Genomic DNA, 20,188 nt, shown 5'->3' on the forward strand with positions numbered 1-20,188 from the left:
GCTGCATCATTCTACTCTCTTCCCATCACCTTCTTTGTGTCTTTCTGTGTCCTTTCCTCTTATAAGGATACCAGTCATTGGATTTAGAGCTCAACCTAAATATATCACCTTGAGAGCCTTAACCAGTGACATCTGCAAAGACCCATTTCCAAATAAGGTTGTATTCTGAGGTGCCAAGTGGTTGTGAAGTTCTGGGTGGGCACTGTCCATCCCAGTACAGTGGGTGCTGTCTGTGAAGTTGTGTCATAGCTGTAAAATGCAGAACAGAATTGAGGGGCGGTTGGGGAGTCGGGTAGGGAGGATAGGGTGGAGCCAGGAGGGACCCAGTTCTGATCCCCTCTCTCCATGCAGGACTACCTCTTGAAGATCATTGACACACCTGGGCTGCTGACGCCAGAACAAGTCAGTGCCCTCTTTGGGAACATAGAAAGCATCTATGCACTGAACAGGTGTGTGAATGGGCCCGATGTTCACCCCTTTGTGCTGATGAGGCCTACCTTGGGGCCTCGGGAGGAGCCCCAGATGTCCCTGGGCACGGGCTGTTGACATGTGGGTCTGGGATCTGATCTGTGCAGATGGGAAAAGGAGTTCCATCTCTACACAAGGGCACAGTTAGGGGAGAAGCACCAGCTGGGAAAATGTGCTTTAGGGAGATAGGGAATTTGAGGGCATGTGCTCACTGGGTCCAGCCTGGGCCAGCGCCTTCTCAGGGGACTGCTAGACCCTTGCACGCTGGTGCTCTTCCTTTGGGTGGATCCTTTGTCCTCATCTTCCTTCCCCACTCGCACGTCTTACAATTTCTTCTCCTCCTTCCCACTGATCCCAAGGGAAGTCTGACTCCCCGAGGATGATTTGACCTATTAGTGGAATGCACAAGCCTGGCGAGATCGGTGGGAGAGGCCAGACAGGGCCTGGCCAGGAGCTGCCTCAGGGCCAGAGGGGCTCCGTGAGGGCCTGTGTCTGCTGCCATGCGACCACAGACCCTCAGGGAAGGGCACTGGTCAGGAGGAGCAGAGCCTGGGGTGCAGAGCTGACAAGAAGACCCTTCCCCCAAGTCCCTTAAGATGGGCATAGGGACCTCTGCAGCTGGACAAGTCTGGGAGGGTGGGGTGCAGGCAAAACTTTAGCAGATGGGGGGCTAGGAAAGAGGAGGAGGCAGGGGAGCATTGTTTCTGGGGTTCCTACAGTGTCCCCATCTAAGATCAAGGGTGCTAGGACTTATCGTGTCTCTCAGCTTCCTGCATCCTTCCCATGCCCCTCTTTTCTTCCCGCTTTAATCTCTGCTTTTGTATGTTTGACTCCTGCCCGCAGAGGAGCTGTGTCCCCTTCCTGAGGTGGGTAGTAGTGTTCCCTCTTCCTCTCCTGCTTGCTGAGCATGTGGCTTCCCTGGCTCCCTGTGTTTGTGGTGTGCTGGATACTTTCTGGGGCAGGGCTCACCCAGAGGGTGGAAGCCCTAGCTCTTAGCATGACAGCAGAGCTGACTGTGAGTCTGGGTCTCAGGAGGTGGGGCAGAGGGCATGAGGCAGCAGAGGATGTCTCCTGATGGCCGCTCTCCCCTCACCCAGCCAGCTACTCAGAGACCTGGACAGCTGCAATAGTGATCCAGTGGCTGTGGCCAGCTGCTTTGTGGAGAGGGTAAGAAGGGCTGGGTCCTTGTTCCACCTTGCTGGGAGCTCAAAGGGAAAGGAAAGCCCAATATGCAAAGACACCTGAGCCCTGGGGAACCCTCTCCAGGGGAAGGGCTGGGTGCTGGGCGATGGGATGCCCTAGAGAAATGAATGCAAAGATGTCCCTGCAGGCACTCAGGGGAAGGGAGACAGAGTGCACTTAGGGGCCAGGGGTCCCCCTAGGTCTAGAGTCAATGAGAAACTCCCTGAAATCACTATTTTTTGGTCTCTCTTAGAGCCAAGAGTTTGATATCTACACCCAGTATTGCAACAACTACCCCAAGTGAGTAATTGGGGTGGGACAGGATGCTGAGCCATTTGGTGAGTCTGGGGCCCCTTCCTCCCCACCAGGCCTTCCCCCAGCGCTGACACTCCTTGTCCCTACCCAGCTCCGTGGCGGCCCTGACGGAATGTATGCGGGACAAGCAGCAGGCCAAGTTCTTTCGGGACCGGCAGGAGCTGCTGCAGCACTCACTGCCCTTGGGCTCCTACCTCCTGAAGCCAGTCCAGCGCATCCTCAAGTACCACCTGCTGCTCCAGGTAGCCAGGGTTCGCCCATGGACGTGAGCCCCAGGGACGGACAGGGCCTTTGAGTCAACATTGTCCAAACGCCTGTCTCCTGTGCAGGAAATTGCCAAACATTTTGATGAAGAAGAGGATGGCTTTGAGGTGGTGGAGGATGCCATTGTCACCATGACCTGTGTGGCCTGGTACATCAACGACATGAAGAGGAGGCATGAGCATGCCGTCCGCCTCCAGGTGCTCTGGGAGGCCTGGGAGATGCCTGGGAGGGGGGGCTAGGCCGGGAACAGGGAATGTGGCTGCCCTGCCGGGAGGACCTGAGGGGTGATGTCTGAAGAGCCTTCTGGAGCCTGTGAAGCCTGACCCTGGTGGTTGGTGTCTTTCTGCTGCAGGAAATTCAGTCGCTGCTCATCAACTGGAAGGGGCCAGACCTGACCACCTACAGGGAGCTTGTCCTAGAGGGCACGTTCCGTGTGCACCGTGTGCGCAACGAGAGGACTTTTTTCCTCTTTGACAAAACACTGCTCATCACCAAGAAACGGGGCGACCACTTTGTCTACAAGGGTCACATCCCGGTAACCAGGCCACCCCAGCTCCTCTGCTGCCTTCCCCCCTCTCAAAGGGTCCTGTCCCCTCTGCTTGTCTGCTTCATCAGGCTCCAGCACCATCCTTGTGAGACTGTTTTGAGGACTGGGCCCTCCCCCTCCCCTTCCCCCTCCCCCTCCCCCCTGCTCCCTCCCTTTTGACTCCCCTTTCCCTCTGTCCCCAGTGCTCCTCGCTGATGTTGATTGAGAGCACCAGAGATTCCCTGTGCTTCACAGTCACCCACTACAAGCACAGCAAGCAACAGTACAGCATCCAGGTGAGGGGGGCCAGGGTGCAGGGGTGGGGATCAAGCACATCTGCATGTGATTCCCGGTTCCTCAGCTCACCCCCTGCCCGAGCCCCAGTGTCTCCTCATTGCAGACACCTTGGGGTTGTGGTGAGGAGTCAAGGCAACCTCATGGAGAGCCCAGCACAGCTCCTTTCCCCGCCTGTCCCTCAGGCAGAAGTTCTTTCTGTGCCTGGCAGCTTCAGTCTATATTAATAACCCTGGGGTCCCTTTCCCTTGGGGCCTCTCAGGCCAAGACAGTGGAGGAGAAACGGAGCTGGACTCATCACATCAAGAGGCTCATCCTGGAGAACCACCATGCCACCATTCCCCAGAAGGTCAGTTCTCAGAGTGCTTCTGGGGGCGTGTGGACAGAGTGCGTCAGCTGGGGCCCACCCTCTGGACGCTGGCTCTGGTGGACAGTGGGTTTTGGTATAGCAGATACACAGAACTTATTATGGCTCAGTGGGATGTCCTAGTGGGTAAGAGAGGTACAGCACACAGCCAGGTGGTAACGCGTGGGTTTCCTTCCCTTCCAGGCGAAGGAAGCCATCTTGGAAATGGATTCCTATTGTGAGTAGCCCTTTTTTGCCTGCTTTATTCCTGATTGTACACTATTAGGTCAGGCTGCATCCTGGTCAGGCTTTGCCTGATTGTATTCCAGGAGTAGGGAGAATGAGGGGCTCCTTTCGTGAAGTGATGGAAGTCAGCTACACAATTGGGTTGCAGCCCTGCTGAGGGACAGGACTCTTGGTCCTGAAGACCCCAGATGGAAGAAGATAGAGGGAGCTCTGGAGGCATCTGGGCCCTGAATCTGGGGTTGGTTAGCAGAGGTGTGGCTGGTATGGGCAAGATCTAGGCCAAGGTCCATGGGAATCCAAAGCCTGATTGTCTCTGTCCTGGTTGCAGATCCCAATCGGTACCGCTGCAGTCCAGAGCGGCTGAAGAAGGCTTGGTCCTCCCAGGATGAGGTTTCCACGCATGTGCGCCAGGGGCGCCGGCAATCTGGTAAGGGAAAGACTGTGAGGGCAAGGGAACTTTTCATAGGACCCTGGGCCAGGCAGGGGCCATCTGTGGCAATTCATGGAACTGCTGTCTCCAGAAACTGGGGCAAGGGCAGCAGGGAGGGTCACATAGTAAGTCACTGGACCTCTGTGGAGTACTTTTTCCCCCATACTTGACTGCCCTCCTCCAGGTACCTCTGGGCTCTTCTTGCCTACTAGGTGGGGCAGCCCCCTTTTTAGGGACCTAGGAATACTTGTTCATTCAGGCCTCCGCACCTCTTCTTAGTGCCTCTTCCACCTAAACTTCCTCCTTTGACACTGAGAATGCTGAGTTGTGGGAGTATCCTTTGGACATCATGGATGATCCCAGGCCTGCATCTGGCATGGCAGAGCAGAAGCAGGACATGAGGAAAGTGAATTAGACCAAGTGGCACCAAATCCAGACAGGAAATATTTACTTTGGGTCTCAGGAAAGAGTTCCATTTTCCTCCCCTGGGCTTTCTTCCATTGCTGGACTTGCTAATGTGTTCTGGATTTATTATAATGAATCGTCTATTTAGAAAAAGAAGACCTTGCTTTTATTCTTAGCTCTGCAGTGATGTGTATTTGTTTTCTGGTCTGTTTTTACTCTGCCATTTAGTCTGAGGCCTGGGGACAGATTTGGGTTGGGGATGGGGGTTGAGAACCCTTCAGTTGCCCTGAGAGAAAGATTGTGGAGAGACTGAGAACAGTGTCTTGACTTGGATCCACAACTGCATTGTTTTTTTGTTTGTTTGTTTGATTGTTTTTAAAAATATTTTTAGGTGTAGATGGACATAATATCTTTATTTTATTTATTTATTTTTATGTGGTGCTGAGGACTGAACCCAGTGCCTCACACGTGCTATGTAATTGCTCTACCTCTGAGCCCCAGCCCCAGCTCTGCATTGGGTTGATTGACTATGACCCATGGGTGCCTGTGTGGATTAATGTGTGGGCTTTGGCTTTCTAGAAGGGGAGCCAGGTAGTCCCTGGAAAGCTTTTGTGTTTTTGTATTGTTTTGTATTACTTCAGGTAGATGTTGGATTTTTTTTTTTTTTTTTTTTTTTTTTGCGGTGCTGGGGATTGAACCCAGGGCCTTGTGCTTGCAAGGCAAGCACTCTACCAACTGAGCTATCTCCCCAGCCCTACTTCAGGTAGATCTTGAACCTGGGCAAACTTGATATGGTTACAGAAGTTTTATGGTTAAAAACTCCAAATGGGGGTGTTGCTTTATTGGTTCTGGCTCACTTTGTTCCCTTTCCTCTTGCCATAGCTTAACAGTGGAAGCTTCTGGAACCTGGAAACGTTCCAGAGGTAATGGTAGTGATGGTAACGGTAGCACTGTCTGTCATAATGTCAGCATCACAACTTTCCCACTGATGCACGACTCTGTGAATATACTTCAAAACCATCGACTTCTACATTCTAAATGCATCTTTTGGTATAAAAATTATATCTCAAATCAAGCTATCACCAAGGCAGTCAGGAAACGAGCCATTTTATATAGCCAAAATTTCCACATGGCTGAGATTTTAACCTATAAATAAATACTAAAAGAGTTGGGTTTTAACAATTCGCTTGTTTATGGGTTTTACTTTTAACGTCAAGAAAACAGACATTTTTTTTTTAATATGAAATCTCCTGTCTTTATTCTACATTATTTAGAAATTTCAACTCAAGTGAAATGTGGCAAAAAAATAAACAAACAATGGAACCGGATACTGCTTTGTTTTCAAACTATAAATTCACTTCCCCTCTTGTTACTTGTCCTCTAATCTGCCCCTTTGCTGCTTTAGATGAGGCGTTTACTGATTGAACTGTAATAATTTAATAAGTACACGTGGTGTATCTGCAGGGCAAGCCACCACTGTGACAGGCAAGACCCTGTCAGAGGCAGGAGTTTGATCTCTGTATATTTGCAAAGGCCAGTTGTGCACATGAACTCCTGACACAAGTACCTTTATTTATTTATTTATTTATTTATTTATTTTTGATTCATTGTACACAAATGGGGTACAACTATCATTTCTCTGGTTGTACATGAAGTAGAATCATACCATTTATGTAATCATACATGGACATAGGGTAATGACATTTGTCTCATTCTATTATCTTTCTTTCCCCCGCCTCCTCCCCAATAGACATCTTTTTGAAACATGTTTTATACTCTTGAGCCATTTAGAATAGAGGGTGCAGGCCACACTTGAACTTTCCTTTTCTGGAACTGGTGCAGCACCCCTGATAGGGTGGGAGCTGCCAGATGTTCCAGAAACCCTGGGGTGGGCTGCTGTGGGTTGCCATAGAGACAGCCTGCATTTGAGATGTGTGTTCATCATGATAGTTCTTCCATAACACTAAAAGGTGTTTTGAAGGAAGTCTTAGTCTTAGTATGTTTGTCGGTAGTATTTCTTCTTCCTCCTTCTCTGTGTTAGAAAGCAATTGATGGAACTTATGGAAACTGTGGATAAAACCAGACTAGAGAGTTGCTGAGAGGGGGCCCTCAGGCCACCCGCAAGGACCTAGTGCCTGGGCTTAGCCAACTACTCTGCCTTCCTCAGGGTCTTTTCTCCTTCCAAAGAACAGAGTTGGACAGACATGTGCACTATAGGTTAAGTAAGGTTTATTACTACATTTAATCTGTTCTTTAAAAAAAAAAAAAAAATATATATATATATATATATGTGTGTGTGTGTGTGTGTGTGTGTACATGTATATGTATGTATATATGTATATGTATGTATATATAGTTTTTTGATGGTACTGGGTATCAGACCCAGGGCTTCACATGTGCTAGGCAAGTGCTTTGCCACTGAGCTACATCTTCAGCCCCTGTTAAATATTCAAGTTTTAAAATGAAAGAATAGAACATACTCTAGTTCTCAGTTCAAAAGCAGTGAGGTGTTTACTTATATCAATGCAGTTAGAGCGTATATACATATGTGTGTGTGTCTCAGGAGAAAAGAAGTTTTTCAGTCTGCTCACCTGACAAGGGTCAGCTAAGAGATCTCAGCTCCAAGTTTTTAGAAAATTGTGGCCAGCCCTAAGCCTCCTACTTAAAGCCAGTTGGGCAAAGATGGGGGTAGGCTAGGGGCTCCGTAGAGGGATCTCTTGAGAAAAGGTCTTTCTACCCCTCAGGTCTGCCCCCAGAAAAGCTGGGGTAGGGGGCAGTGGCACCACCAGCCTAATGGATGTGTTTTGTGTCCTATCCCCAGAGCCTGGTCACCCCTCATCCAGCTGGGCAACAGTCCCCAACAGGCAGCAAGGCTTCGTGATGTCAGGCCTTAAGGGCCGTAGAAAGTCGGGTGCGACCTCCACTTTCCAGCTGGGGTGCTACGAAGGGGCTTGCTGGGGTTGTAGCTAGTGTGCTGATGTGGTCTTTGCAAGAGAGGAAGATGGGCGCCAGGTGGAGATGTGGCTGACTGGTCTGAGGGGCAGCATGGAGTCCGTCCCTTCTGTGTGGCTTTAGAACCCAGGCCCTGGGTGGGTATGCGAAGGCAGGGACTGGGGTAAAGTGCTGCGCTGTGGGGCTCTGTAGCAGGATGGGAGTGGCCCATGCCCTGCTTCCCTGTAGGCAAGGTGTGAGGAGGCTTGGTGACAGTGTGGAGGGAGCCTCCCTGGGGCCCTAGGGCTGCTGGAGGTGAGCCAAAGGGACTTTGAGCTGGTGATGGGTCTTGGTGCTGTGAGCGTGGGATGCAGGCCAGGTGTCGCTGTTTCCTGGCTTGTGCTGACTCTGCCCATTTGTGTTCCTCCTCAGAGCCGACCAGACACATGCTCAGGCAACTAAATGAGAAAGGTGAGCGTGGGAGGGGTGGATGGCATTTGCAGGGAGCTCTGGGTGGGGACTGTGGAGAGTAGGTTGCGGGGACCCAGTCTCTGTTCCTCCTGTCATCTGCGGAGGGGCTTGAGCTCTCCTTCAACATGCACGTCTTGTACTCCGCAACAGCAGGAGCCAGGCGGCAGGCACAGACCTGTGCTCCTGACTGTCTGTGAGCCATTCATCCCAGGAGACTGGGTGAAGGGTCTTAGGAGTAGGAGCCCTCAGGCTTCCCTTTGGGCTCTCGCTTCTCAAAAGAGGCTTTTTCTCTTGCTTATTGGTCTTTTCCCCTCCCCTGCCCTTCACCCATGTGCTGGGAACCTGGTGGTGGTATCAGCAGCCAGAGCAGCGGGAATGAAGGTAAGGCCGGGGGGTGCGGAGGCCCGGGAGGAGGGGCTGGCAGGACCCAGGGTGGGGGGATGGCCCAGGTCAGCCCGCCCCGCTACTCTTACCGTCTTCATTCACCACATACCTGTCAACACCTGTTGTGTGCCAGGCTCTGGCACAAGGGTCACAGGGATGAATAAGATCTTTGCCTTTTAATACCCTCTTCTGGAGGGTATCCTGGGGGTAGCCTGCTCAGCCTGGATCCTCTCTCAGTTTTCCCTTTCTGAGGTGGTCAGGCTTCTTCAGGGCCTGTGTTCCCAACTTGATCCCAGCCTCCCGGCCATGAAGCGCCCCCCCTCCTCACTGGAACCCCATGGAGGTGGAGGCTGGGCACATGGGTGTGGCTGTCCATGTGAAGCCCCCTCACCCGCTGCCCAGTTTCCTGTGGGGAGGAGAGGAGGTTGCTCACAAGGCTGGTCACGAGGGCTCTTGTGCTCCGCACAGCATGCAGGCAGTGCTGCTGCCCTCCTGGACTTTGGGCAGCCCCTCCATACACGGGGCCTGCAGCCAGAGGTTGAAGGGGCTGCCCAAGAGGAGCAGGAGGAAGAGGAGGAGGAGGTGGAGGAGGAGGAGGAGGAGGAGGAGGAGCAGGCCTTTCCGGTCTCTCTGGAGGACCTGGAAGGGCATGAAGGCAGCGAGAAGGGGGCCAGGCCGGAGCCCCCAGGCTCGGAGGAGGAGGAGGAGGAGGAGGAGGAGGAAAGTCTGGCAGTGGCAGAGCAGGTAGCCGACTTTGCCAGCTCCCTGCTGGCCGCCCTCCACTGCTGGCACTATCGAGCCAACGCTTTACTTTTCTCCCGGGGTGCTATGGTGAGGTGTCTCTTTGATCTCCCCTCCTCCTTGCATGTTCCCTGGCTCATGCATGCCCATCTGAGAGTCCCCTCCTGTCCCCTCCCCACCCCGCCCTGTTTCTTCACTCCTGTCAGCTCTTCTTGGTCTTAACCTCCTCACTTATTGTCATGCCCCGGTGAGTCCCCAGCATGCGCTGTTCCAGGACTGGGCACTAACCCACTGAGTAGGACTAATGGGGTAAGGGGAGTGGGGGAGGAGACACCAGCACACAGCAGGGCTGAGAAAGGTCAAGGGCACTTGGCCTGGAAGGAAAAGTGGCTGGGCTTTTCCAAAGCTGCACACCTGGCAAGGCTTTCTACGGCCCGGGCCTGGTGGTTCAGGTGCTCTGGAATGTCTCGGGTCCAGGGCTAGCTCAGGGCAGCCCAATCTCCTCAGGGTGTGGGACGTGCTGTCCATGTTGGGATGCAGAAGGGACCTGCTCTAGTTGTCCTGGAATTGATGACTGACCTCTTCTTGCTTCAGGGGAAGGGACACAGGGAGTCTGAAGGCCCCAAGAGCTGCAGAAGGCCCAGCAACCGCTCTCCAACCAGTGCTGAGAAGCATCTGAGCTTTGAGTCTGTCTCTTCCCTGCCAGAGGTGAGTGCAGCAAGTGGAATGGAGATAATGTGGGGGTGCCTGGAACCCCAGTCTCCAGGTTTGCAGGCAGGTCTTTCAGGCAGGGAGTGTCCCACTGGGCCCGTGAGAACAGGGCTTCCTCACCTCCCCAGAACTCTTACTCCTTCAGGAGACCTGTCTAGTCTAGGGTGTATGGTTTGGTGAATAGATAGCCCTTTCCATAATTTATAAAAAAGATGACCTCTCCTTGAGACAGATGCAGTCCCATGCCAAGGGACACAGCTAATGGAAGTGAACCAGGACTTCAGGTCTTCTTAGCTAGATCACCTGTGGAGGGCAGAAGGCTCTGCCCTTACCAGCCTGCCAGACATTTAAATCACTCCTGCAGCCACCTGGACAAAGGAGTAGGGTATTGACATCTGTTGGACACCTCCTACGTCTATCTTTTGTCTCTTCTTCCCCTGTAATAGCTCTAGAAGGAAAAGAGGCTCTGAAATGTTGAGTGGTGGGCTGCAACTGGGCCGAGCTAAGAGCAGATCTGGATTTCTGGCTCAGAGGCCCACCTTCCTCTTCTCCTACCTCCTTCTGACTGTGGGTTGTATGGAGCTGACTCCTTTGCTGCTACTCCTCCTCCTCCTCCTCCTCCTCCTCCTCCTCCTCTACATTGTTCTACCTCTACCACCTCTTTTGGATGGCAAGTCCAGCTGACTCCCAAAGTTACAGGGAAAAGATCATGAACTAAGGCTAGACCCCAGGTTGCACCTCCTAGCCAGGAGACGACTGAGAAGCTGGATGACACTGGATAAGGATAGAACATGATGTCCTTGTCTGTTTGAGCTGCTATACCTTAGATTGGGTGCTTATAAAACAACAGAAATTTGTTGGGTGCAGTGGTACATACCTGTAATCCTAGTGACTTGGGAGACTGAGGCAGGATGATTGCAAGTTTGAGGCCAGCCTCAGCAACTTAGCAAGACCCAGTCTCAAAAAATGAAAAGGGTTGGGGGTGTAGCTCAATGGTAGAGCACCCCTGGGTCCAATCCCCAGTACTACAAAGAACAACAAATTTATTGTTCATAATCCTGCAAGCTGGAAGGTCCAAGATCAAGGGACTGGCAGATTTTATATCTAGTGAGGGACTACTCTCCCCTTCAAATATGTTCCCTTCTTGCACTAATTCCATTCATGAGGGAGGATCCCCCATGACCTAATCAATTCTCCAAAGTCATAGCCCCTTAATGCTGTTACACTGGGTGTTAGGTTCTCCCACATCAATTTTAGAGTGACACCATCATTCAGACCATAGGAAGTGGTACTGTGCAGTAATAATAGAATGTAAACCCCATGTGTAATTTCAGTTTTCCAATCGCTGTGGCAGAAAGTTAAATAGGTGAATTAATTTCAGCAGTGTATTTTATTTAATCCCATAGGTCCAAAATATTTTAACATGTTATGGATGCACTTTAACCTTTTTTTATACAAAGTCTTTGAAATGTATCCTCAATTTAGACTAGCCCTGTTTCGGTTGGTGGTCAAGAGGGAATTCTCAAATTTGCCTCTTTCCTTGCCCATCTGTTGGGCATATGCATTCATTCATTCATTCATTCATTCATTTTTAGATATTGATGGACCTTCATTTTATCTATTTTTATGCAGTGTTGAGGATCGAACCCAGTGCCTCCTATGTGCTAGGCAAGCACTCTACCATTGAGCCACAACCCCAGCCCCGGCATATGCGTTTGTGCTGGGCCCACAGGCGCTGGGCCTGGCTGATAGAAGCCAATTCCCTGTCCTCAACAGTCTAACAGGGTTCTAGCACGGGTTGTGTTGCCCTCCTTACTGACATCCCACGGAGGCCCTGGTCCCTCAGGGAAGTTGGAATGTCCTCTCATGTAGCTTAGGCCTGAGTCTGGAGCCTCAAGAACTTGAACAGGAGCCTTATTTCAGACTGGGGATTTCTAGTGCCCTGGCTCAGTGACAGCCAGTCCCTGGGCGTCGGGGGCAGTACCTGGCATAGTGTTAAATCTCCATCTTGTGCCTGTAGTTCACAAGCTCCACCGAGAGGTGTCCCTGCCCTTCCCCATTCCTCAGGATTTCCTTGGTGTGAGGACATGAGCCCAGCACCCTAACAGCGGGGTGACTGAAGAACACCGTCATTGCTAGGCAGGGTAGTGCACGCCAGTAATCCCAGCAGCTCAGGAGGCTGAAACGGGATCACAAGTTTGAGGCCAACCTTGGCAACTTAGTGAGACCCTGTCTTAAAATGAAGAACAAAAAGGACTGGGGGTGTGACTCAGTGGTAAAGCGTCCCTGGGTTAAATCCCCAGTACCAACAAAACAAAACAGAACCAAAAAGCAGCACCGTCATTTTCCTTTCTCTGAGGACCTATCACCCTCCTTCTGAGTCACACTCACCTTGATTGTCTCCAGCCCTACCCTGCAGGCCCTCTCACTGGGCTGTGAGCCGCCGCGCCATCCTCTGTCTCCCAGACTCTTGAAGGAGGCTTTTTACTCACGGGAGCTCTCTCTGCTGTGTCTCAGGTTGAGCCAGACCCTGAGCTTGGGACGGAGCAGGAGGTCTTTACTGCCGTGGAAGGTCCCAGCACCGAGGACATGCCTTCAGATGCAGAGTCTCCAGAGATCCTGGAAACACAGCTTGATACCCACCAGGGGCTGCTGGAGATGGACCACCCAGGTGACATGGTGGACTTAGTGGTGGCTGACAGCAACGAGGACCTTAAGACCCTGAGCAGTGAGGAGGAGGAGGAGGAAATGGGGACAGTCCAGGAGCCAGAGAGCCTCCTGCCACCCTCTGTGCTAGACCAGGCCAGTGTCATTGCTGAGCGTTTTGTCAGCAGCTTCTCTCGGCGGAGCAGCCTGGCACTGGAGGATGGCAAGTCCAGTGGCTTTGGGACACCACGGCTGGTCAGCCGGAGCAGCAGTGTGCTCAGCCTAGAGGGCAGTGAGAAGGGCCTGACCCGGTGGGGCAGCACCACGGACTCCCTCAGCTCCCAGCCCACCCCAGAAGTGGACATCAGCACAGGGGCGACCACAGAGAGTGGCCCTTCTGTCAATGGGACAGAACCCCCAAGTGCAGGCTGCCCTGTGGAGCCTGACAGGTCTTCCTGCAAGAAGAAGGAATCCGCACTCTCTACCCAGGACAGGTTATTGCTGGACAAAATTAAGAGCTACTATGAAAACGCAGAGCACCACGATGCAGGCTTCAGCGTCCGGCGCCGGGAGAGTCTCTCCTACATCCCCAAAGGACTGGTGAGAAACTCCGTCTCCAGGTTCAACAACCTTCCCAGGCCAGACCAAGAGCCAGCAGCTCCAGTGGGGTACAAGAGGCAGGGGGGCTCCCGACCAGCCTCGTGGGCCCTGTTTGATCTCCCAGGACCCAGCCAGGTGGGAACAGGGGACTCTGCTCCTATCACAGATGCTGAGTTCCGTCCATCTTCTGAAATTGTGAAGATGTGGGAGAGAATGGAGTCTGCTGAGGCAAGCCCCCGGACGGGCCAAGGCCAGGGCCAGGCCAATGGCTTTGACCTACAAGAGCCGCTCTTCATTTTGGAGGAGCATGAGCTGGGGGCCATCACAGAGGAGTCGGCTACCGCCTCACCAGAAAGTGCCTCCCCTACCGAGCGGCCCAGCCCAGCCCACCTGGCTCGAGAGCTGAAAGAACTGGTGAAGGAGCTGAGCAACAGTGCCCAGGGGGAGCTGGTCACCCCACTGCACCCCCGCATCATGCAGCTCTCTCACGTGATGGACAGCCACATGAGTGAGCGTGTCAAGAACAAGGTCTACCAGCTGGCCCGCCAGTACAGCCTCCGGATCAAGAACATCAAGTCGATGACAGCCAGGCCGCCAGTGCAGTGGGAAAAGGCAGCTCCTGAGAGGGACAGGAAGAGCCCCACCACTCCCTGCCCACAGGAGGAGGCTGGAGACCTATCAGGTGACAAAGGTATGATGGGGGCGATGGTCTGGGGGGTGAAAAAGTCATTTGGGAACCTGGGGAAAGTGACTTCTAAAGAGCCCAGGTCAAAGAGAGGGCTGGACCCCCAGCACCACTGACATGGGGTGAGTCCTGGCCTCTGGTCCAGCACTCAAGGCTAAGCCGGTGCCTCTGGGTGAGCCCTCTAAGTACCGCCCACAGCCCTTGCCGTGGAGCACAGGGAGGAATGTGGTCAGGATGAGAGCAGAACTCTCATCTCTTCCTTTGACTCCTGGCCCCTTTCCCCCACTGTCTTTGGTTCGTTCCTCCTGTTGCCCTTGATAAAGGGACAGTAATGGTTGATGGAATTGGTTGCCCCAGGAACCAGCCTCACCTGGAAGTGAGCAGAGGGCAGCCAGGGGCCCTCCCTGTGGGCTCCTCCTCTCACAGCCATTCATGCCGCTCACTCTCTCCTCAGGCAGGAGAAGGCCCTTGCTCTCCCTCTTCAGCTACGAGCAGCTGGTGGCCCAAGAGCACAGCCCCCCCAAACCCTCCTCTGCTGGGGAGACGTCGCCACGCCGCTTCTCCTTCAGTCCTTCTGCTGCCAGCCCGAGAACCACCTCACCTGGGGGCCGGCCCTACACTCGGAGTCCCCTCAGCCCCTTCGACACTGAGACTTTCAACTGGCCCGATGTCCGAGAGCTCTGCTCCAAGTATGCCTCCCACGACGAGGCTGTCCAGGCCGAGGGAAGCCGGCCTCGTGTCCCGCCAGTCAACCGGAGCCACTCTGTGCCTGAGAACATGGTGGAGCCCCCTCTGTCGGGCAGGGTGGGCCGCTGCTGCAGCCTGAGCACCAAGAGGAGCCAGGGAGGTGCCCAGTCCCCACCTCCTGTGTTGCCGCCTCAAAGCCGGCTGAATGGAGGTGAAGCCCTGTATGTCACTGCAGACCTCACCCTGGAGAACAACCGGCGGGTGATTGTCATGGAGAAGGAACCCCTTCCCAACCCCACTGCAGGGCTGGATGAGGAGGACGGTGGGCAGGGACCACGCTCACCAGCAGCCACAGGGGCACAAGGCCAACATTTCCAGGAGTCTGCAGAGTATGGGTCAAAGGAAGACGGTCCCGGGGACCCAGCAGACCCAAGAAAACAGAGTAGAGTGAGAAACCTGAGGGAGAAATTCCAGGCCTTGAACTCTGTGGGTTGACCGACTCCTTTGGGGGGCAGGAGCCATGCTGGTGTGGAAGAACCTGGTATACCTCCCCCATGTCTGGGCTCACACGCGCCCTTTGCTCTTGTGAAGGCCGCCCCTGCTCTCCTAGAGGAGCGCCCCAGTGTGTGTGCGCGACCTCACCTGCAGCCTGTTTTGTGTGCTGGTGCTCTCTGGGGGCTCCAGACACCTTTCCTCGGGCCCAGATGAGTCGTGCGTCCCGCTTCCCTTGTAAATATTTCTCTGGTAAGAAGCCAAATATTTAAGCTCACCTCTGCCCAGGGAGAGCAAGCACTGCTCAGGCCCTTGGCCTGCCACTGCCAGGCTGAGGACCCACGGGGGGAGACCTGGGAGTTGCCCGGGCAGGCTTTATTCTTTAAGTGTGCCTTTTCTTAGGACCCAGGCAGGAATGAGGCCCATAATTTATTGCTTTCCATCCTGTGGTATGTGTGTGCAAGTGAGTATGCACCCTGCTGTTTATTCCCCTCCCGTGAAGAATGTAACCGACTTAGTTCAGGTACTTTTGAGGGTTGACTTGCTGTCCCTGTGGTTGTCGCTAATGTATACACATTTCACTGTGTGCCAATGGTGCAATAACCACTGCTGACCAACAACCTGTGTGCGGCCTCCTTCCTGGGCTTGGTGGGAAGTGGGGAGAGTTGCTTGTGGACTAAGGATGTCTTAGAGTAGGCAGGGACACACATTGGTCATCCAGGCACCAGGATGCTCGTGGGGCAGGCAGGGACAGCAGGATGTACAGAAAGGAGCTTGTTCTCTGCTACTTCTGCTTCTCTGTCTACCCACGGCCTGGTGTCCTGTCTGGGGAAGAGAGCCTCACATGCCCGCCATTAGCTCTCTTCCTCTAGGGCCAAAATTGTGCTAAAAAGTGTGTGTGGGGGGGGGGGGTGCTGGGGCAAATGGGACATTTTCTAAAAAGTTACCCTTATCTGGTGCCTTGTACTCATCTTCCCCTCTCCAGTCCCAGAAGGCATCCCAGAAAGCATCTCAGGAGGCAGGGATTCCAAACTTGGGCCCTGGGAATGTCCTCAAGTGACTTGCTACATTGGGTGAGGAGTGCAAATGTATTTTGCTGGGATGGATCCTCTGTTTGCATCACATTATTGGAAAAGTCTGGGTTCAGAAGGGCTAGGGATGCCTCCCTATTTCTAACTGGGATTTTTGCCCCTTCTTCATGGAGGACCAGTCTCATTTTGCCCAGTTTGTTCTGACTGGGGTTGGAGAGGAAGAGACTGCAGGGCCCAGGTGGATAAGTGTTCCCGTAGGCTCGCAGAGTCAGGGCCCTTGAGTCTTCTGACCTAGGAGGTTGTACTTGACCTGAACATGAGTCCTGAGGTCAAGGGAAGACCAGAGGTGAGTCTCCTGTGCAGAAGCAGGGCAGGGAAATTAGCCTGTGTCCTACCAGCTGCCCTGAATTTCCTGTGGTCATGTCCACAGTCACTGAGGAGAGAGCTGGCTCCTCCCAGGCCAGTCCTGGGATACAACACTGGGGAGCCACAGGTGTACTAGACAGGTGACTCAGACTTACATCCCAGCCTTGCCACCAGCTAACTCTGTCACCACGACTCTTGCCCTTTCCTCTATACAGATTGAAGGTGATGGTTGAGCTTCTGCTTCTCAAACTCCCTCTTCAGGATGTGGGCCAAGGCCAGGGCAGAGGGTCTTATTGGCTGCCCATTAGAATCATCTGGGAGCCTTTTGAAACCTGGCTGTGCCAGTTTCCATCTACCCAGACCAAATGAAACTGCCCTTCTATAAATGGATCCCGGCACAGAGGATGGGGACGCTGATATCCAGTGAGGCCTGAACCGATTGGCCTAGACCTTCTAGTTGAAGGAAGCTTGGCTTAGGGTCTCAGGAGGGGCCCAGGGTCTGGTGCCAGGCACAGGTCAGAACCTAGCCGTCCCTTTGTCTTCATGGTGCGGGCCCTCTGTGGCCCAGTTCAAAGGGAAATGAGGCTAGTCAAATAAGAAACAGACAAATGTGGAGCGTTATTGATTTATTAGAAAAACTAGTAAATGGGTTTCCTCTGGTTGGTGGAAGCACATTTGAGCAGGTGGAGGACAAGGCCCAGCCGGCCCCAGGGCCAGCCCCAGATGGCATAGTCTGTACCCAACAGGTTGCATTCCTCTGCAGCTGCCTCCTCTCTTGCATCCTCCCTGAGCGTGCTTGTCCACGGGACCAAGCCATGTGGCCAGCTGGTCTCTTTCTCTTCTGGATCTCTGCCCCCTCCCACTGAGGGAGCAAGGAGATCCAGGACCAGGCTAGGGGACCTGATTGCCCTCCCACAGGCAGAAAGGAGGGGTGGAGTAGAGGGGAAGCCGAGCCTGACACAGGCTTCCTGTTATGGGTGCTAGTGAAAATAGGGAGTAGGGGGAGCCCCAGGACCCTCCACTCCCCCCTCAGCTGGAGTCAGCTGAGGCCAGGGACAAAGGGGAAGAAAAGTGGGAAGGAGAATGCCTGACATGCCCAGAAGGAGCTTCCTCTAAGCTGCCCTGGGGAGGAAGCCTGTTTTGCTGGTGTGGACTGGAGCTGTGTCAACCTAATTTGGAAATGCTGTCAAGGAAAAGACTGCAAAGTAGAAAATATGAGGGAAAAAAGAAAAAAAAAGAAACATTGCCAGGGCCCCAGGAGAGCTCAGTCCTGGAGTGGCATAGGGTCTCCCGAAGTTGAGCACTTGCAATGTCAGTCCAGTTGGTTGAGCGTCTCGGGACTTGGGTGATGTGGGCAAGATGCGTGGGGAGCTGGCGCTAGATGATGAGTCACATGCAGCTGGCTGCCCTTGCCCGAGCCCGGGGACCTGGGGTGGTGAAATTCTAGCTCTTCCATGGAGCCCTTTCTTTACTCTGTGGAGTTGCTCGCTGGAAATTCCTCACTTCTAGTGCTACTTGGGCATACATGGAGGGGAGAGGGTGGACCTTTATCTGTTGGCTCCCTACTGATCCAGGGAAATAGTTGAGAGCTGCTTGCCACCTTCTGCCCACAGCAAGAAGCCTGCTCTCTGCCCCAGAACTGGATATGCCCTTGAATGCACCAAAGGCCTTTTGTACTGCCAGGTGAGTATAGTCATCTTCCAGCCTTAATTTCCCCAGCAGTAGACAGAGACTGACTAATGGTACACACCAGGCTCCTGTAGAAGCAGAGGGTCATAGGGTCCTATGAGTTGAAGCCAAATGAAGACCCTCACTATAGAGGTGGGAGACCAGGCTCCATTGGGTAACTTATTCCCTGCTGTGGTTCCAGTGCTGTCTGAGCTGTACTTGCCCTGGCCAGCACTATAGGTTCCTGGGAAGACCTCCTAACTCACATCTGCCTGTGTGGCTTCTCCCTGAGTCTTACCCGATTCATCTCCACAAAGCCAAGGTTCCTTCCCATGGGGAAGGCAATAGAAAAAATGGCTGTGGAACCTGGGAACCCTTACAGTCTCCCTAGGGGAGAACACCTGCTGCCTCTAACTTGACCCCTCTTTTGAACCTAACCCCAGTTAAGATGCTGGGCTGGAGCTGTATTGCTTTCAGAGTAGAGTGGTGGGAATGACTCATGGAACCTGTGACTTCTCCCCTCCACAGCATGGGGACAGAGATTGCAGAGCCCCTGTTAGTGTTTGGAGGGGGGTTGGTAGATGTTTGGTAATCTCTATGTGTCTCAGAACCCAAGGCCAGGCCTTTAATAGAAACTGATCAAGAGGGGGCACAACCTCACCTCTCTGGCCCCAGCATGTATCCCAGCTGCCCCGTGGTAGTTGTGTCAGATGGTGTTACTACCAAGGCATGGCCGCATTTGCCACTCCACTCTGATAACCTGGCTCTCTGGTGAGTCAGTAGCCTTGGATGGCACCAGCTGCAGACGGGACACAGTGGGCATTGGACTTTGGCATGCTTTACTCCAGGCGCTGGGGTACCCATCCCATATCTGGGGGCCTACTCTGGATCCTCAGAGGGCCTGCATCTAACATATTGCTGGCTTGGTTGCTCCTGGGAGTGGGAAGGATCCCAGCATGGAGAGGCTGAGCCTTAGGCAGTGTGGGATCTGTCTGTCCCTCCCTCAGGTCCGAGCCCTGAGCCCTAAGCTCTGACTAGGGTTTTCAAAGAGGAATGGTCTGAGAACTGCTGGTCCTCCCTCCTTCAGCCTGGGCTGGTAGCAAGAAAGGGCTCCAGGGGCAGCAGGAGGCTCCTTCAGGACCCACAAGATGAGAGGGGGCTTTTTCCCCCCTGGTGGGAGAAGGGGAGAGGAAAGGATATGCTGGTCCTGAGGGGGACCCAGTTCTGAGAGAGCCCAGTGGGGAGGTGACTGGCGGCACCTGAGGCTGCATTCCTCCTTGTCCCCTCAGTCCCCCAGCAGCCCCTTGCCCAGGGCCAGGGCTCTGTGCCCGCTCGTCAAGTCTCCTTCCTCATTCCCCTAAAGGGCAGGTCAGGCATTGCCAGTGTCTCCCTTCCTTTTCCTTCCCCTTTCCTGGCTGTGACCACATGGGAGGTGACCCCAGGCATGACTTGCTGTAGGAGTGGGCAGCATTGGAGGAACTCCATCAGCCACCTTCTGCTTTTATGGGGATGCAGAGAGAGGAGGGCATGCACCTCGGGAACCGTTTCCTGCCCCCTGCAGCCAAGCTGCCTGTGCCGCGGGCAGAGGGCATGTTGGCAGGCGTCGGGGCTGCCAGGCAGGGCGCAAAGGCAGCTATTGCAGCACAGCATGGGGCCCCAGGAGCTGGCCTGGCAACTCTCGAGCTGGTGGGCAGGAGGCGGGAGGAGGACCATCCACTGCAGAGGTCAGGGCCCACGGCCTCAGGTGCCCGGTCTGTGTGCCCCGATGCACCGCTGTGCCTGCCTGGCTGGCCCCACCAGCGGGGGCCACCGGCTGCTATTTCTTTTTGGGGAAGAAGCTGAATCTCTTCTCCTTGTCCTTCTTGCCAAGACTGGCATCCGGGCCAGTGAGGGAGGGCAGGGGCAGGCTCTGCGTCTTGACACGGATGCTCTGGGACTCGTTGATGGCGGTGCTTACGCCTTGTAGCCAGGACAGCATCTCCTCCTAGGGGGTGGGAGCATCAGGCCCAAGTCCAGGGACTGCTTCTGGGACTGCCTATTCTGCAGGAGCCTTGAGGTCCAGTGGCTTGGGTCTCCTCTACCTGCCCCTTTGTTAGACACGTCTAGGTTGGGCCACCCCACACTTACCTCATCTTTGCCATGGAAGAGCCACTCGCTGCCATTACTTAGCCTAGGAGAACGAAGAGTTTCCTGTCATGTCAGAAGCCATGACCTGGACAGAGTAGGCTGGCTAAGATCGCCCTGTCCCCTGAGCCTGTTATGCACACCCCTCTCAGCACCTTCTGAGAGGTAAAATCTG

At 53.9% G+C, this 20,188-nt stretch overlaps 2 protein-coding genes across 11 annotated transcripts in view; one reads left to right on the forward strand and one right to left on the reverse strand.

Annotated features, from left to right (window-relative positions):
• Positions 1-15,590, forward strand: part of Plekhg3 (pleckstrin homology and RhoGEF domain containing G3) — a 42,959-nt gene extending 27,369 nt beyond the window's left edge. For 4 of the 9 annotated variants that reach the window (XM_047541382.1, XM_047541383.1, XM_047541378.1 and 1 more), the window contains exons 3-18: positions 352-449; positions 1,566-1,635; positions 1,904-1,950; positions 2,057-2,207; positions 2,295-2,426; positions 2,582-2,764; positions 2,959-3,051; positions 3,312-3,398; positions 3,600-3,633; positions 3,970-4,068; positions 7,840-7,878; positions 8,237-8,259; positions 8,731-9,093; positions 9,598-9,711; positions 12,232-13,651; positions 14,100-15,590. In XM_047541382.1, coding sequence (XP_047397338.1) covers positions 352-449; positions 1,566-1,635; positions 1,904-1,950; positions 2,057-2,207; positions 2,295-2,426; positions 2,582-2,764; positions 2,959-3,051; positions 3,312-3,398; positions 3,600-3,633; positions 3,970-4,068; positions 7,840-7,878; positions 8,237-8,259; positions 8,731-9,093; positions 9,598-9,711; positions 12,232-13,651; positions 14,100-14,827 — 3,681 coding nt within the window. In that variant the 3' untranslated portion in view covers positions 14,828-15,590. Of the gene's footprint in view, positions 1-351; positions 450-1,500; positions 1,636-1,903; positions 1,951-2,056; positions 2,208-2,294; positions 2,427-2,581; positions 2,765-2,958; positions 3,052-3,311; positions 3,399-3,599; positions 3,634-3,969; positions 4,069-7,839; positions 7,879-8,236; positions 8,260-8,730; positions 9,094-9,597; positions 9,712-12,231; positions 13,652-14,099 lie in introns of those variants that run through there. The other 5 variants (XM_047541380.1, XM_047541379.1, XM_047541387.1 and 2 more) reach the window with 5 other exon arrangements.
• Positions 15,591-16,834: 1,244 nt separating this feature from the next.
• Positions 16,835-20,188, reverse strand: part of Sptb (spectrin beta, erythrocytic) — a 117,333-nt gene continuing 113,979 nt past the window's right edge. For both annotated transcript variants that reach the window (XM_047538086.1, XM_047538088.1), the window contains exons 35-36: positions 20,017-20,059; positions 16,835-19,873 (exon numbers count right to left, since the gene is read on the reverse strand). In XM_047538086.1, the coding sequence (XP_047394042.1) occupies positions 19,706-19,873; positions 20,017-20,059 (211 nt within the window). In that variant the 3' untranslated portion in view covers positions 16,835-19,705. The remainder of the gene's footprint in view (positions 19,874-20,016; positions 20,060-20,188) is intronic.

This window comes from Sciurus carolinensis, chromosome 2 (assembly GCF_902686445.1).
Source record: "Sciurus carolinensis chromosome 2, mSciCar1.2, whole genome shotgun sequence".
Lineage (NCBI taxonomy): Eukaryota > Metazoa > Chordata > Mammalia > Rodentia > Sciuridae > Sciurus > Sciurus carolinensis.